Source organism: Accipiter gentilis, chromosome 18 (genome assembly GCF_929443795.1).
Source record: "Accipiter gentilis chromosome 18, bAccGen1.1, whole genome shotgun sequence".
Classification (NCBI taxonomy): Eukaryota; Metazoa; Chordata; class Aves; order Accipitriformes; family Accipitridae; genus Astur; species Astur gentilis.
Genome location: NC_064897.1, coordinates 15330739 through 15350336, shown reverse-complemented (window position 1 = coordinate 15350336; position 19598 = coordinate 15330739). Strand labels below are relative to the sequence as shown.

The 19598-nt window shown below is 42.3% G+C and overlaps 2 protein-coding genes across 2 annotated transcripts; both read left to right on the top strand.

The window, feature by feature from the left end:
* The first annotated feature begins 38 nt into the window (after nt 1-38).
* On the top strand, nt 39-6675 carry LOC126047805 (tubulin alpha-4 chain-like). The gene is made up of 5 exons (XM_049821955.1): nt 39-221; nt 1549-1762; nt 2559-2707; nt 3117-3797; nt 4551-6675. Exons 1-5 carry the CDS (start codon nt 39-41, stop codon nt 4842-4844), a joined length of 1521 nt encoding a protein of 506 aa, XP_049677912.1. The 3' UTR covers nt 4845-6675.
* Nucleotides 6676-10175: 3500 nt separating this feature from the next.
* LOC126047807 (tubulin alpha-4 chain) lies at nt 10176-17071 on the top strand. Its single transcript, XM_049821957.1, has 5 exons — nt 10176-10275; nt 13675-13897; nt 14588-14736; nt 15288-15968; nt 16778-17071. The coding sequence occupies exons 1-5, from the start codon at nt 10273-10275 to the stop codon at nt 17069-17071; spliced, it is 1350 nt and encodes a 449-aa protein (XP_049677914.1). The 5' UTR covers nt 10176-10272.
* The last annotated feature ends 2527 nt before the right edge of the window (nt 17072-19598 follow it).

The following is a 19598-nucleotide window of genomic DNA, read 5'->3' as shown; positions in this document are numbered from 1 at the left end:
AGAAAGCAGGCTGCTGGTGTAGCAGGTGAGTGGGTGGAATGGGACGGTTGCCTGGGAAAGATTATGACCTCTCCTGCCTACACTGTGATGCTGCGGTGCCCCTGCCAGCGAGGTGTGGATGCCCTGCCACCTTGCACCAGGCTGCTTACACAACAGTAGAGACATCAGTAACCAAAGCTGCTGCTACCAGCCAAGAAAGGAAGCAAGCAGGAGAAACCATGGTAAGAAAAGAATCAGATTATGATATAACAAGCAATGAGTTTGGCCTTCTGTTTTCCCCTACTCTGGTCAAGATCTGAGTGAAGGTGGGAAGGTTGAAGTGACTTTTTTTGCTTCGTTTTGGGGGCAACAAATGTTGCTCACAGTGTACAACAAACTATTGTATTAGCTTCTTCATAAATTTAGAGCCCAATATGTACAGCTACATTTGTGTTAATAAATCTATTATAAGGGAAGCCATATGCAGAAAAAGAAGGATAGGGTTGAAACTTATTTCTCCTTTTTGTGTAGAAGCTACTCTGGATGTACTTTGAATTCAGTATGTTTAACCCTATGTTAATGGCCTTTTCCTACTAGCTTGTGAGTATTAAGAGCAAAGAAATGCAGACATTTCCCTAGATACTCAGTAAGACTGGATGGGAATCATCTGCCAAAAGATTCATATTCAAATATACCAGGTCCAATAAGAGTGTTTTTGAGAGAACCCTTTAAATTCACAGTACTTGGCAGTCTGCCTAGCAATCTACAGAAGGAGACATGCTTCTTTTAGAATATATTATATTTTGTGTTTCAGGTTTCTGTTATTAAACTATGTGCATGACATAGTAATAAACACTTTAGAAACTGGTTATTGACTGAACAGTCATGATTACAGAACTGTATGCATGAGAAGGATTTCTCTGGAGTGTAATTTAGTCTAACATGTAAAGAGTACCCAGTCCTCTTAAGTATCAAGTTAACTCTTCACATGTTAAATTGAATTAAAAGTACCCAGAAAATGGCCGAAACAATCAGTAGTTGAAATTAATTAAGGTACTAAAAGCATTTTAATTCTAGTTCCTTTAATTTCTAGAAACCTGTTTTCCACCTGTCCAACACATAGGTGCAACAGAAGATTAAGAGATCAGAAGATACTTAATTCCCTTTGCTTTATCTCTCTATCAATAAGGTGGCATAGCTGTGTCTTGTCCTTGAAAACTGGCTTTGGCTCATATTCCTTAGCTGGGATCTACTGTTTATTTTGTGTACCTATACACAGCTTTTCTACCTGTATGGGCTTACGTGCACTTACACGTAGATCCCATGTACTGTACACCATGTGTAGGCATAGCCACAAATCTCTAGCTGTTGTGATTATTGTTTCTTTCTACACACGGAAAAATATTTTTCTTCCTATTTGTAAACAAGTGTCAGAATATTTTCTGTTAATTCCAGTCTTGTAGAAAATTTTGTAATCATTGGTTGATTTGGGGTTTCAGGTAAGATCAGCTTATAGACTCTTAGGATATTCACTGGTTCTTCTCACTATTCCTTGTCCTCCCCTTCCAGCGTGAGTGCATCTCTGTTCACATTGGCCAAGCCGGAGTTCAAATTGGCAATGCATGTTGGGAACTCTTCTGTCTGGAGCATGGCATTCAGCCAAATGGTACCTTCATCGACCAACCCAGCAATGATGACTCTTTCGCCACATTCTTCAGAGAGACAAGCTCTAGAAAATACGTGCCCCGGGCTATTATGGTGGACTTGGAACAAACTGTAATAGGTCAGTACAGAACTAATCTTGGAAAATAGAAACGAATTAACTCTTCTGGGTGCCAAAGTTCAGATCACTGAATAGCAGGAAAATGCCCTTACCATTAGGGATGATCCCAACATGCAGGCAAAACATACAGATTTTAAGTTTTTAATACCAGGTATTACTAAAAGCTCCATTATTCTCAAGGAAAAGGTGAAAACTGGACTGCACTTTGTCATGGGTGCTCTACTAATAATTAATAAAATAAAAAGTTTCCTATTGTTTAAACCTCTACTGGTTATGAGTACAATTTAGCTTCCTGAAAGAGATTCCTTTCTGGTATTCTTTTGTGGTGATATTTTTCCTTTGCTAACTGATAGAAAATGCTTTCTTCACATTCAGATGTAAGAGAGGAGCATGAAGAATCAGACAACTGAAGTGTCCTGACAGATTTTCAGGGGAAACCACTGTTTTACTCTTGCAAATCTCCTCCTTTTCCAGTTGTTCCCCTGAAGTTTCTGATGGATCTTCATCTGATCAGTATATAGAGCTGAAATTTTACCACAGCATGGCACAACCCTCATTTGACAAATGAATTAATTTGTATAACACAGCGACTTACACTTGGAGCAGAGTCCACTTCTTTTTTTTTTTCCAAACTGAGAACATCTCAGATGATATTCCTCACCTCTGTACTTTGTTTACAACATACAGAACTTCCATCCCATTTTCTGCCAATGTAAAATGCACCATTTGTTTTGCAAACTTTATCAGCCTTGGTGAATTATCTCTTCCAAGCTTATGCTTTTTCTCTTTTGTTCAGATGAAGTGCGGACTGGGACATACCGGCAGCTATTCCATCCAGAACAGCTGATCACTGGAAAGGAAGATGCAGCAAATAATTATGCACGTGGCCACTACTCTGTTGGCAAAGACAAAATTGACATGGCAATAGATCGTATCCGCAAGCTGGTATGCACTATTACATTGGAAGCAAGACCTTAGGAGGGTGGAAGGGGAAATAAGCACCACATACATTTTTTTTTTTTATAGCAGCTCTCATTTTGCTTTTACTGTTGTCATTGGCTCAGAACAGAGAAATGCAGGTCCCAGATATCCCACCTTAGTTTTCATATGAATGAAAGACTGCAGTGGAAAACTTCAAATATTGCTATAGCATTATTACTGTAAGAAAAAAAATCAATATCACTCTATTGATACTCTAGCTTGAGATTTACAGAGGAAAACAGACAATGAGGATTTTCTGGAAAAACTGCTGACTTTTGTGCTGTGCACTGGATGTGGGTGCTTCTGTCTTTATTTAAGGGTGTAATTTAAAGATATGTTCACTTATTCTTTCACTTTTCCTGTTGTCTTTCAGGCTGATGCCTGTTCTGGGCTGCAAGGATTCCTGATCTTCCATAGCTTTGGTGGGGGTACCGGCTCTGGCTTTACCTCCTTACTGATGGAACGCCTCTCTGTGGATTATGGAAAGAAGTCCAAATTGGAGTTTGCCATCTACCCAGCTCCTCAGGTCTCCACCGCTGTGGTGGAGCCCTACAATTCTATCCTGACCACACACACCACCCTGGAGCACTCGGACTGTGCCTTCATGGTGGATAATGAAGCCATCTATGACATCTGCCGCCAAAACCTGGACATTGAACGCCCCACTTACACTAACCTCAATCGCCTCATCAGCCAAATTGTCTCCTCCATCACCGCCTCGCTGCGCTTTGACGGTGCCCTCAACGTGGATCTGACGGAGTTTCAGACAAACCTGGTGCCCTACCCGCGCATCCATTTCCCCTTGGTGACCTACGCCCCCATCATCTCCTCTGACAGAGCATATCACGAGCAGCTCTCGGTGGCTGAAATCACCAGCTCCTGCTTTGAGCCCAACAACCAGATGGTGAAGTGTGACCCAAGTCATGGGAAGTACATGGCCTGCTGCATGCTCTATCGTGGTGATGTAGTTCCCAAAGATGTCAACGTAGCAATTGCTGCCATCAAGACCAACAGATCCCTCCAGTTTGTCGACTGGTGTCCAACAGGCTTCAAGGTGAGTACGGCTGCCATGAACTTCTCTTTAAAGGGCAAGTTCAATCTAGCAGAAAACTTGTATTTAGTGTTTTAGATCTTGTGTGTTTTCCACTTGTGAGAAGAAGGAACATACGACAGATGTGTTTGTATAAAATGTGCCTTTTCTCCTTTGGACAACCCATTGACAAAGGCTCCTAAATATTTAAATAAATGGAAGCATATACAGTGTTTCTATATTCAGTAACAGGAAAATATCAACCCTGTAGAACTTTAAACTTAAAGAAATTGCATTGTAGAAGAAAGATTAAAGGCTTATATTCTGAAGACACTGAGACACTTGAGAATGTCCTTCATGAGATTTAAAAAACCAAACCAACCAAACAAAAAAAGCACAAAAGTTATTGCTAATATACTGTTGGAAAGTGAAACATTTCTGTGACATCTCTGCAAAGAGAAATTTTTCCATTGTCCCCAATTTTTCCATGCATACTGACATTTTTTTATACGTTTTTCTTCATTTAGAGTCCAGTTCTGGTTGGTCTCCCCTCCTTTTTTTTTTTTTTTCTTGAGTGAGGGGAAGGAATTGACTTGTGCACAAAAAAGTAGCTTGAATGACACTAGACTTAACACTGGTGTGATTTGGGTTTTTCCCTACCTTTTTTTCCTCCCCCCACCAATGGTTTTACAATTTTCTTACCTTGTTTATTGTCTAATTTTGTTCCTTTTCTCATAACACTTTTTATTCCTCCATCTTTTCTATTGTTGTTTGCAGGTTGGGATCAACTATCAGCCTCCTACAGTTACACCAGGAGGAGACCTAGCCCAGGTTGAGCGAGCAGTCTGCATGCTGAGCAACACCACAGCCATTGCAGATGCCTGGGCAAGGCTTGACCACAAGTTTGATCTGATGTATGCCAAGAGAGCTTTTGTGCACTGGTATGTCAGTGAAGGCATGGAGGAAGGAGAATTTGCAGAGGCCCGAGAAGACCTGTCTGCCTTGGAGAAAGACTATGAAGAAGTGGGAACTGACTCATTTGAAGAAGAAAATGAGGGAGAGGAATCTTAAAATTCACTGTGCCCTTTCCTGTGCATAAGATTGTCTCTATGTCTATTTTTTTCATGTGGCTGCATTACTGCTTGTCTTACACATACCAAGTCCATTGCCATCTTAGTAGATTATAAACAGGATGAGTTTTCCACTATGAGATCACAAGACAGTAAATGCAGGATGTATAACCAGATGATCATTCGTCACTTTCCCTCACAGGGTGACGGGCTTCATATTTTTTGCTAATATATCCTGAAAGGATCTCTGTCGCCTATACTGTCATTTACTCAATACAAAGATACAGTCATGTAGCTGTAATATTATTTGAGGAACTCCTGCTTCAAAATGTCCCACATAATTGCTATGGACACTACATAAAGAGAAGTTACCTACAGTGCTCAATTGAAACATAATGTTTTGTAAAGCTGTAAAATGCAGTGAGAACTCTGCTGGTGCCAAGAACATACAGCTTGTCCTTGTGCCCTTGCTTGTACAGAATCCACAGTGTGGGGTGGTTAGAAAGTATGATTTTGCCAGCTGCCATGAGTAGGGGCACAATTCAGGTACTCCTAGCTTCAGCAGGAGTTTAGAGCACACTATGCTTGTGCAATGACTGTGTAACAATCATAATTGGATAGGTCTGGAGGAACAAGTATGCTGACAGTTCTGCTGTAACTGCTAAATGAACAACATCTGTGACAGTTAAGGGCCTTAAAATGACCAGCTTGTGGCATGCAGGACAGAAGCATTACCAGTTCCATCAGACTTACTGAGATCACAATAAATAGAACCACAACAAAAAATGTGTGTGATAGGTATAGGTGGGATGTCTAAGAACACCAGCTACAACTTCACAGCATAAGTCTTCATAAGGTGTATTTTTGTATATTCCCAGTGTTTTAGGATTTTAGAATATATTGTTAAGGCATGCAGACAGGTGGCCAGCCCATGGCCTGAAGTTAAACTGATGGATAACAAGAGAAACTGTTGGATGTTGCAGATAATAGAACAGGAAAAGTGGCTGGCTAATCCTAACCTGTGTCTAAAGTAATGAGGTAATGGCAGCAGAAGGTACTGGGCATTACATATAGCGAAAGGGAGTTTTGGGGCCCCCTGCCTTGAGTGTAAGATATCAACAGAAAGTAAAGGGGGTGTTGGCTTACTGGGAGTACTAACTAAAGCTGAAATTACCAAATAAAGGTGTAAAATTAGAACAGGGCCAGTAGTGAAAAAGTGGTGTGTGTGTCTATTTAGAAGCAGGAAAAAGGTAAAAGAAGGTAAAGAAAATGGTGTCCATTTGGGGGTACCTGTCAAGCAGCCTGGTGTTTGAACAATGCCTGCAGCAAGACAATCAGCCTGTTGTGCTGACCTTGCCATGCGTGTCCGACTTGCTTATGAGCTCATGGTTATTTGGAAGGTTTCTCTTAACACTAATGAAGGGGAGACACCCTGGAGACCAAACATGTACCACTGTTATTTTAATGCTGGAGTTACTATTGATCTTTCATAAATTTCTTTTTAAAAAAATCCATGTTTTCACTGAAACATATACTCCTGGCATACAACTCCAGCAGGGCTACAGAAATGCATTATGTTTTGCTCAAACTGTTGAGGAGCATTGTCCCCTTTCTGGTAAATCTGTATTAGGATGCTAAAAGGTCATAAAGAAAAGCAGGCACATCCAGAAACGTCACTGATGTAGCTGGTCTTTATATTTGCAAAATGAATGGATGATCTTTATATTAGAAACTATAGTTCTGAACTTGCTATATTAGGGGAGATAATTCTGCAAATCCAGATCTAATTCTATAATTTTTAACGTATATAGAAAAATTCTGTATATGACAATTCTTACCAAAAAGGAGATAACTCTTTGAAACTGTATCCCAACATGTACTTGATTTTTCTTTATTTAAAAATAATTTAAAAAATACATAGCATGGTTTTCTGTTTCAGGGATAATGCCTGAAAGTCAGTATTTTATCAATACAGCAGTTTTATGTGGGTACTGAAATACTAGACTTTGGAACTTCAGAAATACCTGAAATGAGATGCTGTCAATTCTCCCAGTAGGTGGCAACAGAATGACAGAATGTAGTTCTACAGGGGGCACAGAAGCATTTATATCTTCATTCACCTAACACAAGAAGGTATTATAATGTGTGGGAAATGCAAAGACTTTCACACACCAAATTAAAAGTGAAAGAGGTTTTTGTATGATCACCAAAGAACTTCTTAGGAGTGCACTGTTTTGTAAGATGGCACATTAGTGTTCTAAAATAACCCATGATTCTGCCACTACTGGTGAGTCACTTAGGTAACCAATCTGTAGGGAGTGATGTACATCTAGTACAGGAGATAGAGAAGTTAACTGTCCTTCATTTGCCTGTTGATGTATTTTGATCAGAACTGACAGATCACAGGACTTAGTGGTTCTCTTGGCCTAAGATCTGGTGGACAGTACTCCTAAGCCTGAGATTATTCAAAAAGGCTATTTTCAGAGATGCGTCTATTTTTAAATAGAGAAAAAGGGTTTGGGTTTTGTATGGCCATGTTAAGGTTTCTTTTTAAAATCCCTCCAAGAGGCTGATATTGATAATATCATAAACAATTGGAGATAATAACTCACAACTCCTCTGCTCTGTTGCATTGCTTTGGAGGGCACCTATGGCACAGCGCCCAGTCCATATGCACATGAGGAGCCCTCTGAGAATGTCCAGACCATCCCAATTGCATGCAGGCTGAGCATCATCCTGAGGACCAGGGGCTATTCACAAGCCTTCCAGCAGCACCAGCAAAACCCCTCTAGCACTCATGCCAAATTCACTTATTTGCACACCTCAGGAGTCCATGGCAGAGCTTTTTTATCATCAGCCCTCTGTAGCTCTCATCATCATCTACCAGTGTCACAAGGTAAAAGCTGAAGTGGGCAGGTCTTGACCAGGTCACTGGGCTATCAACTGTGCTCACGCAGGGCATGTCTCAAGCCTGTTCCATGAAGGACAGAGATGCCCCTACAAGCTCACCATCTGTCCACAGAGGTTGAATGCCAGCATCGAGCAAGATGACTTTCTTTCCAAGAATCCAGGTCCAGGCAATACCTGCCTCATGTCTCTACAGAGTAGAGCCTAGAGGCTGACTCTGGAGTCAACAAAAGTCACCAGTACCTGAAAGCATGGTCTCACACTGTGCTTTCAGGTTAGCCTCTAAATCTAGGCTGAGGGTTGTCTGCCCAAGTACTCTATAACACAGCTGGACAGAGCAACATAAGGAAACCTAATGAAAAACAGCATGCCCAAGTCTCCCTCAGAGTTTTTACATCTGTGTCTGGCGTTCACCCCAGACCAGCACATATTTCCAGCACTTGAGTTCACGGGCTATTTCAAGACGGAGCAGGTCAAGCACTGTCTTTGGTCTAAAGCAGATTTGCAAAGGCCTTTTTCTTAGCTAAGCATATGTGAGAAAGGGAAAAATAGTAACCTGGGTCATCCCCAGGCTCTTCAAGCTCAATTGATTCTAGAGAGAAGGGACATAGCCATTGTACTCCCACCGGCCAGGGACACCGCTCAAGACTATCACTCCCTGCTCTCTGGAAGTTTTTGACTAGTGAGACTCTGTTCAGTCTGGCAACCCAATGTTGGTGAGTCTGTGGGTCCTGGGATACTTGAGTTTGAGTGGGGTGGAGAGAGGAATGATTAATACTGATTCCCAGAGGTGCTCTCACTGCTTATTTCAGAAGAGAGAAGGGAGGCAATGGAACAGCAGAGAAAATACAGCAATGGACTAAGTTGCAAATAATTTAATAATTCACAGACCTTTTTTAGGTTTTGTAGTTGCTAGATCTGACATGTTGACTCAAAGAGTGCCTAAGGGGATTTGGGTGGTCAACTGCTCAAAGCATTTGCTGTGAGACTTTTTCCTGAGGTGATTCTCTGCACAGAGCTCCACATCTGATGGAGCTATGAGCATTAACATTTCAGATTGTCCGGACCTCTGGAGCTTGGCTGGAACATTACCAGTTCCATTGGAAGAAGAACACTAGAACAACCAATTGCTTAGTCTCAAAGCAATGATCTGATGGTTTTCTGGAGAAATGTGGGACTCGGCTTAAACAAAGCAGCAGATAGAAATTATCATGGGAATTCTTCCCCTGCAAAAAACATTTGTGGCTCCAGAAATCTGTAGCTTGTGGCTGTGCAGCAGCCAAAATCAGAGAGTGGTGATTTGCAGGTTTATGTAAAGATCAGCAAAATGAAGACTGTACCAAAGCAAATGTGAGTTTATAAAAAACGGTTTGAACTACTTCACACTGTTAAAATGTAGGCATTAGTTAGAGAAGATACTTACTTATATGGTGGTTGCCAACAAGGGCAGAGCAATCTATTAATATCATCATGTCAAAGTAGACTAGCCTAAATTTTAGGAATTGTGTATTTAAATTTCTACTGATTAAACATCATAATAAACAGTGTGTTTATAAAGTCAGGGGATACATAATACTCAGATTCAAGCAATTAAGTGTGCCTTCCTCTTTGTTACCTAGGAGTTGCAAACAGGAGGATTTCTCCACTGAGAGAAGCTGTTGCTTTCCAATGCTCAGCTGGTACAGAAGGAGCAAACAATAAGTGGTGGAGGCAACTGCCCTAATTTGGTGTGAGAACATTTGCGTGATGCCTCCAGCTATGTCTTGCAATAAGCACTGCAATAAGAATCAAATTTCTTTCTGTGTTTGGACAGACGACTTAGAGTCTGTACTGAATGCTGTCCCATATTGCTGACAGCCCAGATGACTGTACCCTGAAAGAGAAGCCATAGAAGTAAGCTGAAACATTAATGGAGAGGCAGCTGGAGTAAGGACAGAAAGAAGTCAGGCCAGCATTTAAGAGCACTGGTAGAGCACACTCAGAATGGTAATTATATTTATGTTCTGGTTCTCCATTTTTGTTTTTTCTTCTATCCTTCTCTTTTCCATTCATTTGCTCTCTTATGCCTTTTCTTGGTCTTCTGTATTGGAATTTAGGAGTGATTTTTGTCTACACATGTACACACTGGCAGAACAGGGAACTGAGATGGTGTATGTCTTGTAGGTGATATGTATGTATAATGCTCAGGTGTGAGGAAGTACAGTCTATGGCGTGTTACATGGCCACCCTCAGATTTAATAAGCACGCCAAATCAGGTGGGACTAAATTTGAAATCTGGGCTATACCTGGCCCCTGCCAGTCCGGATGAATTTGCATACTCGGGGTGGCGGGGAGGGCAGGAGGCAGTGATGCAGCAGGCAGAACTGCGGAGTCAGTGACCTATTCCCTGCCGCACTGTGACACTGAAGCGCAGCAGCAGGTGCCGGGCCCAGGCTGCCTCCCACCCTGCAGCCCAGAGCCCGGCTCCTGCAAAGACCTGCCACCCCTGATCCGAAAGGGAAGGAAACACCACTGGAGACACTATGGTAAGGGGGATGTGGGAACGCCAGTCATGCGGGGACCGGGAGGACCATGGGTCAGGGAAGGCGCAGGGATCTGCCGTTGTTATCGGTGGTTTGTGCCACAAAGCCCTGATCTCGCGCACTGATTACCACGTACGAGAATGGGAAAGGAGTGTCAGGGAATCTCACTGGAGCTCTAAGGCATGGTGAACCAAAGTTTTCTTCAGAGAGTCTCTAATTAGTGGAATTACAAGATAAATTAGATCTGGAGTCTTAGCTTTTTAGTACTTTCTGTTGTGACATTTTCTCAACACAGGTTCATTTTCATATTACATAATTTTTTTTAGAAATAAAAAAAAAAGTTACTTACCATCGTGCCTGTTTTAAATTAATTTAGCCCCAGTGGCTGTACTGTTCCTAGCTATACAGTGTATACCTGTGTGTTTCTAGAGTGCATGTTTTTATATGTGTATGCGTTTAAGTAAGTAAAAAAGGCCCTTAATTTTTAACATTTAGGGGCTCATTATAAATTGGTAGAAATCTCTCAAAACCTCCTAGAATGTGGAAAATCCATTTCACCTTGCACCCCAATTTCTGTCTAGCACGGAGTCTTATTTTTGTGCAGAGAACTATGCTATTTTCTGCCAGTACAGGTACAGGTCCAAAATGAGAGTGCTCATTTCCCAGGCAAGATACACACTACCACAGGCTCCCCATGCCTTAAGGCAGACCTAGGGTAGTGAGTATGTTTTGGGAATAGCTGGAAGACTAAAGTCTGCCTTTGTACAGTAAATACTTAAGCCAGGTAGTATTCTGTTTTTTTAATAGAGTCAAAGCTGTCCCAGGTTTAGTCTCACAAAGGACCTGGCCCTTTCTACTGTCTCTTGGTAGGTAAAAAATCAGGTCCACAATTTCTAAGACAGGTCCTGGTACATTAGTGATGGGATGTGAAACATGAGTTTGGAGTAGGCTCCAAATTTAAATATCATGTAGAGATCAGTTTACTCTGCCTATGACTCTGAAGAAGGCCCACTCCCTTCCCTACTAAAAGTCTGATATCTATTTTAAAGCTGTTTACTATGCAAAATTAGAAACCTCTTTGTTACTGTCTTCGCTCCTTGTCAGAACATTTCCAAATTACTGCTGGGGTAGAAGATGGGAGTTGAAGGCAGGAGCACAGCAAGAGGCCTGGCTCAAAAGACAGGGTTGAGATACTCCTTCAAACGAGCACAGCTGAAAGCTCAGTCTGAAAGGAACGGAACTGGTTCTGCAGTCTTCAGCTGTAGTCCTATACTAAGCTTTACAATATTAACTTTCTAAGGCAACATTCACTTGTTCTGTGCATGAAAAAACAGACCAATTCCTCTACTGATCTGAGGAACAGAGCAAAGCAGCTTTTTAGGTTTCAAGTATTGCTTGACTTGTAATTGTAGTTTTGCTGTAAAAGATAATGTTTTAAAAAGTCACCTGGCCTCACTGTCATGTTTAAAAGGAAAAAACCCTTTCTTTTTCTTGCTGCCAGCCTCAGATTCACATTGGGATTTAAAAGAAAAGCAGGAGCCTTTCCTGTGCAAAATCAGCATTAATTGAATCTCTAAGCCCAAATATGCCTTCCGTGTCTCCTGAGTAATCCTCCAGATTGCAACTCCGCTGCAACATACCAACCTATGGAGCCTCATCGTCACTCAAATAACTCAGACACTTTTGCACAACTCAGCTGAGAAAAACAGGGTTGTGCAAATACACTTGAGAGCATGTTACACACTGCTGCATATGCATTTGCAGAGTCAGCAACTTATAAATGAGTACTGAATAGAAATAATATATTTCATTGAATGAAATATTTAAATTGGCTTTCCATATTCATTTGAACTTCTGAGGATTACTAACTGGGGAAGTGGTGACTTCTGAAATTCCAGTTGCTTCTGAAAAAATATCTTTAGTTATGTTTCTAAAACATAAATATATGTCAAATTGTGAAGAAAACACTGCTCCAGATAGGATGCTGGTCACACATTCTGCTTGAGAATTCAGTTTTTGGGGAAGATGCATTTCAGTTTCAAGTCACAGGATGAGTTTGCAGGGTAAGCAGTTACAGAATTAAAAAAAAAAAAGAAAGTTAACTGGCCAAATCTGATATTAAGTAATTTGTTATCTCTAAATGCGATATTACAAAATACAAAAGAGAGAGGACCATTCTCTCGCCTTGAAGCAAGGCCTACTTCATATTTAGACATCTGAATTCTCTTTCCCTCTACAAAGCTAGGCAGTGGTCAGCGAGCTGCTCACTGGAAAACATTCTTGACAATGAGTTGTATTCTGGATGGTGCCCAAGCATTGTCTGGAAAAGTATGAACTGGCATAAGTCAAAACTGTGCCAGAGAGTGTGCTAATTATCAATCAGCACAGGCGATCACAGGTCAGTGTTCAGTACTTTGACCTGACCCTTTCTTACTCCCTAGTATAGACAGGGCCATTGAGATCACAAAGATGGAATTCAGAAGGCTTTAATTACATTGCTCCAAAGCAGAAACTGAAACTGAAAAACTCCACGTGTCTGAAACCACTCTCTCCTTAAAAAACTGCCTACCACTACACTTGGTGTCATAATCATCTGGACTAACTCAGAAGCATCTGCTTTATAATTCTGTTTCTGAACTTATGAAATCCAGCACCAGGTCCTTCATACTCATGTACTCTTAAGTGTAAAGGATTTTGGAGCAATTGGCACCTGTCTATTTTAGCCTGGTGTTACATACATTGTTTTCTTTTCATTAAAGTTCCTGGCTAACACAGAAACTACTCAAGATTATGCAAATAAACATACTACATTGCACTGCCTGAATAAGCAACGGACCTGCAATGTAAAATTAATAGTTGCTCAGGAGCTTGAAGGAACTTTTATTACAACTGAGAGAATCTGAAATAATTTCCTGAGGTGAATATTACTTAAAGCAGTTCTTCCAAGTTTCCACCCTAGCCTGCTATCAGAGGGTAAAAGGATCAAAAGACATCACCTGTCTTGGGTTACATAAGGTTGAAGGATACCACATGGCTGTGTCAGGTTCCAGCCAGGAGTAAAAATAAACTAAACTGCGATGTGCTCCTCAGCAGGACCAATCCGTAAGAGGAAAGGTGAGGTTTGTGTCACTGAAATAATTTTTTTTCCCTGCCTGTTTTCATGTATCCATATATTACAGCACACAGATCTCAATTTTTTAAAGAACTATCCCAGTATCTGGTGTGTGTATAATATACAGTCTCATTGCAGTCATGGGGTTGAACAACCAAATGAAACGCTGACAGCAACAAGTCACCATTGTTTTTGGAAAAGCAATACAATGGGAAAAAGTAACCACTAGGAATAAGGAGGCCTAATGTGCACTGTTTTTTTCTGACCCTGTCTCTGCTCTCTCCCCTTAGCGTGAGTGTATCTCTATCCATGTTGGTCAGGCTGGAGTTCAGATAGGAAATGCATGCTGGGAACTCTTCTGCCTGGAGCACGGCATTCAGCCAGACGGCACGTTCAAGGATCTGCATGATCAACTCAACTATGATGACTCTTTTACTACATTTTTCAATGAAACAGTCACTGGGAAACATGTGCCACGGGCTGTAATGGTGGACTTGGAACCAACTGTAGTAGGTCAGTATAGAAATAAATGTGGAAAATGGAGAGGAGCTTACTCTTCCTAATATCACCATGGTGTGCCACCAGTCTCCACTGGTACAACGCAGCACACCCTTTGTATCTTGGTCTATAACTAGATAGCATGAAATTACTTTTCTTTTGACACAGAATGCCAGATTCTGTCATAGGTGCTATAAACATAGGAACGGCAGGATCGCCAGAAGTTTAATAGCTAGTACACATGGCTTGTGTGACTTCTCTTTGCACAAACATTTAAATTTTGGTTTTGTTTATCGTGACATTTTTGTCATTTGAATTCTGCTTTTCTCTAGTTTGGATTCAAAGTGGAAGCCTGACAGTTTCCCTCCAGGAATAGAAGGATTTCTAAAAATTGGGGCACCTGGGGAACCTGATTTTCTTCAGACTTTTTCTCTGGTGACTTGTCCTCTTGTGGGTACAGGCTGTACAACTGAAAAGTTCATGAGAAGATAACAACTTCTGTTGTTGGATACAGTCACACCATAAATCAGCAGAGTGCAACAATGAAAAAATTCTTAGGAGAGAGTTCCCTTCTCCATCAGCATCTGTTTTTAGGGGTCATGACCTCTCATGACTGAAAGCTTGCACCAGTGCCAACAATAACCAGAACTTGTTGGCACTGGAGCACAGACATGCAGCTTTTTACAATTTCTCTTTCTTGTTCAGACGAAGTGCGGGCTGGTACCTTCCGGGAACTTTTTCATCCAGAACAGCTGATCACTGGAAAGGAAGACGCAGCTAACAACTATGCCCGTGGCCACTACACCATTGGCAAAGAAAGCATTGATACGGTGCTTGATCGTGTCCGTAAGCTGGTAAGTCCCAGTAGTTTTGAAACAGCAGTTTGCATTCTGCAGAAGAAAGAAGTGCAGAACAGGTAGCTTGTAACTACAAATGATACCAATGGTTCAGAAAAGAGATTACAGGACATACAGAGGCATCATTACTAGTCCAAGAGAGAGAAGCCCAGTAGTTCACTTCGCAGCTGTGTACCTCCATATAGTCTTAAAAAGTGGTTCTGAATATGTAATTCTTCATTATTAGCACAGCCCTAGAGCACCAATACTGATATAGAAGGGTGGATTGGACAGTTCTACACTGCTGGTTTCAGCTACAATAACTAAAATATGTATGACGTTCAGAAAGAGAAGCTCCACAGATAAGAGTCTGATTTTTATGCCATAAATCGAGCCAGTGAGGAAAGCAAAGGACAGGATTATCACCAGCCCTTTCTCGAGAAAACCCAACATAAAATATATGCTATATATTTCTGATGATTGCTCTGTCCTTCAGCTCAGAATAAGCTCATGTAGTAGATGAAGTCTTTTTATTCTTCAGCCCCTATTCTTTCTCTTTTGATTTCTAGACTGATGCCTGTTCTGGGCTGCAAGGATTCCTGATCTTCCATAGCTTTGGTGGGGGTACCGGCTCTGGCTTTACCTCCTTACTGATGGAACGCCTCTCTGTGGATTATGGAAAGAAGTCCAAATTGGAGTTTGCCATCTACCCAGCTCCTCAGGTCTCCACCGCTGTGGTGGAGCCCTACAATTCTATCCTGACCACACACACCACCCTGGAGCACTCGGACTGTGCCTTCATGGTGGATAATGAAGCCATCTATGACATCTGCCGCCGAAACCTGGACATTGAACGCCCCACTTACACTAACCTCAATCGCCTCATCAGCCAAATTGTCTCCTCCATCACCGCCTCGCTGCGCTTTGACGGTGCCCTCAACGTGGATCTGACGGAGTTTCAGACAAACCTGGTGCCCTACCCGCGCATCCATTTCCCCTTGGTGACCTACGCCCCCATCATCTCCTCTGACAGAGCGTATCACGAGCAGCTCTCGGTGGCTGAAATCACCAGCTCCTGCTTTGAGCCCAACAACCAGATGGTGAAGTGTGACCCAAGACATGGGAAGTACATGGCCTGCTGCATGCTCTATCGTGGTGATGTAGTTCCCAAAGATGTCAACGTAGCAATTGCTGCCATCAAGACCAAGAGAACTATCCAGTTTGTCGACTGGTGTCCAACAGGCTTCAAGGTGAGTACAGCTGCCATGAACTTCTCTTTAAAGGGCAAGTTCAATCTAGCAGAAAACTTGTATTTAGTGTTTTAGATCTTGTGTATTTTCCACTTGTGAGAAGAAGGAACATACGACAGATGTGTTTGTATAAAATGTGCCTTTTCTCCTTTGGACAACCCATTGACAAAGGCTCCTAAATATTTACATAAGTGGAAATCTGAAGGGTATGTGAGTTAAAATTTAAAGAGGTATTCATTTCAGACCTGAATTTTGGAAAAGCCAGTGAGTGTTCCCTCTGAAGCAACATCTAAAATTAAGGAAATACCAAAACTGATATAAGCAATAAAGGAAATGCTGATATTAGGGAATCTGTCGGTTAACCCTCTCACACAGAAGTATTATACAGCCTCTTCCCACTGGCTACGTAGCAGTGTTGGGAAAGATAATATCAGCAATAATACAGACATTAGCAGTGGAAAAACTTTTGTCATACAAATAGCTGGTTTAAGAGTGAAAACTTTTAACTGGGAAGCAACTTTCTGTATTAGTTTCTATAGAGCATCTTGGTGAACGTGTATGTTGTGTTCAATAGCTGTTAAGAAATCTACGAAGTTGCCAGTGTACATTAAACAGAAGACTAATATAGACATTAAAGTGACCATGTATCATACTGTTTATGACATTATTTTTTATGGCATTTGCCATCTGGTAGTTTTTATAGTGGCACCACTCTACCCCAGCATCTGTAACTTTACTTACATTTTTTCAGCTCTGACTGCTTTCTGTTCTTGCCTTTTTACAACCTTCTCTCATATGCCTGTTTCCAGGTTGGCATCAACTATCAGCCTCCTACAGTAGTTCCTGGTGGAGACCTAGCCCAAGTTCAGCGAGCAGTCTGCATGCTGAGCAACACCACAGCCATTGCAGAGGCTTGGGCAAGGCTCGACCACAAGTTTGATCTGATGTATGCCAAGAGAGCTTTTGTGCACTGGTATGTGGGTGAAGGCATGGAGGAGGGAGAATTCGCAGAGGCACGAGAGGACCTGGCTGCCCTGGAGAAAGACTATGAAGAAGTGGGAACTGACTCATTTGAAGAAGAAAATGATGGGGAGGAATTTTAAAATACACTTTGTTCTTAGTAAGCACAGAATTGTCTCTGTATCACTGTATTACATGTGTCTACCATTAGATCACCTTTTTTGTATGTAATATACAGAAAATTAGGAAGGGTCATATAGAGACATCTTGTCATGGTTTAACCACAGGTGGCAACTAAACACCACACTGCCCCTGACTCACCTCCTTCACAGTGGGATGGGGGAGAGAATCAGAAGGGTAAAAGTGAGAAAACTTATGGGCAGAGATAAAGACAGTTTAATAGGTAAAGCAAAAGCTGCACACACAAGCAAAGCAAAACAAGGAATTCATTCCCCACTTCCCATTGGTAGGCAGGTGTTCAGCCATCTCCAGCAAAGCAGGGCTCCATCACGCCTAACAGTGACTTGGGAAGGCAAATGCCATCACTCTGAACATCCCCCCCTTCCTTCTTCTTCCTACGGTCTGGAATATCCCTTGGGTCAGTTGGGGTCAGCTGTCCCAGCTGTGTCCCCTCCCAAATTCTTCTGCATCCCCGGCCTACTCCCTGGTGGGGTGGGCTGAGAAACAGAAAAGGCCTTGGCTCCTGGGTAAGCACTGCTCAGCAGTAAGTAAAACACCTCTGCATTATCAACACTGTTTTCAGCACAAATCCAAAACATAGCCCCTTACTAGCTTCTGTGAAGAAAAATAACTCTATCCCAGCCAAAACCAGCACCTTTATGCATTCTAAAAACTGGGTGTCATGTTGCTAACTTCCTGGAAGCTTTTAAATCTCATCCTGATCATCAATGTTATGGTTTATTTCATTTGCAAGGACACTTAGGAATCAGGATCCCTGCTCTCACAGTAGTCAATGCACTCTTTGGGATGGTTTGGAGATTACTTTAGAAGTGCTGTGGCATTTATCAGGAGCTAGCAGCTCTTGTCAAAGTGACACTACACCACGATGCCCAGCAGGCAGTGTATTTGGAGACCCAAACACTGAATCTTTCAGTTTTAGCCATCCCTTCATCCGAGCACACTTTCTGGGCTCAAACTTCTGCCTGTTACCTGTTCTGGAAGTGGGGTGTCACAACTGACTTCCACAGGTGAAGCTTAAAATTTTCTTAAATAAGACAGATGCTCCTCTTAATCGAGCATCCAGGCTCTCACAGGTGTCATTACCAAAAGCCACTTCAGCCGCACATGCTTCACTAGCTTCCACAGACATAGTTCCTGTTTAATCTCCAGTTGGTTTGCACTTTGCTCAGGTGGTTTAACTGTCTCTAGGCAATTTATGGCTTAGCAGTTCTTCTCTCTCTCTTCCTCCCTTCTATCAGGCAGATGCCACACAAGCTACCAATAGAAAGGGAACATCACTAAATTTAAACAATTGGCAAGAGGCTCTGGCAGAGTCACAGCAAAGATGCTGAGTCATTTGCACCCTTCTGATAACAAGCCCCCGCAGATATTCATACCCATCCATGTGACAACTCAGGAAGATTTTCACTGCCACTGCTGCCTTGGCTGAAGAGCTCTGAGTGCCAGGCAGCTGTGCTGCCTCCAACAGAGCCAGGTTGTATCAGCAGGTTCTCCATAACCTGCCCAGAGGCTATGCAACTGGAATGTCTTCTGTGGGGACTGAAACAATGACAGCTCTGATGGGCTCCAGACAACCCCTCTGAAAGCCTCCTATGTGCTGCCTCCTTCCCATGGTTCAGTGAAGCAGAGTGGGGGATGCACAGAGGTACCTGACACAGGGCTGGGAGCACATGTTGTCCTCACCTGTGCTAACAGAAGAACTGCGGACAGTTTAGCCTCTCTCCACAATAAATCCATGTTAGCATAACCCTTCCCCCAGAAGGTGCACCCAAAGTGATCTGTGGTACGTGACAAAGGGGAGGCAGTGCACCTCCCTTATCATCATCAGAATTGCATTCACCCTGTTTTGAAGACATGAAGTCTTCTAGCCACTCCCCCAAAGGTCTGGCTCTGTAGTTCAAGGTGTAACAGGAACAAACAGTATGTTAATAGTAAGAACACTTACGTCACTTAATGCGTTCTAGAACATCTTTGCTGCAGAAATATTATAAAGGACTTCCACATTCAACTCCTAAATTCCTTCTGTAACCACTAAATGCCTGTATAATACAGGAAGGAGCCTGCAAGTCAAGGGCTATGTTAAGCTGTAGTTTTCCTCCCCACACCTGTTTTTTCTGTAACATTCCTTGAATTTAGTAACTTAGTGAGACAACAGCTGAAGGCTTCTGCATAGCACATGCAAATGCAGTTTGTCAGCAGCTCATAGAATGGGCTTTTCTGAGGGGCAAAGGGGTGCCCCAAAGACATCAGTAAGCTTCTAGGGAGCAAAGAAGGGAGACGGAAGCCATCAGGAGCTCTGCACAGACCATGGAAGGGGGCAATGCCTTTCCCCTCACTAAGCCCTCATGTCCTGCTAAACCAATCCTACAGGCAAAGAGAGGAAGGGTTTAGGGTTTGAATTTGTCCCTGGGGACCCTCTGGCGACAGCTGCAAGGAAAGGACATGGTGTCTCTGACCCAGGTGGAGATC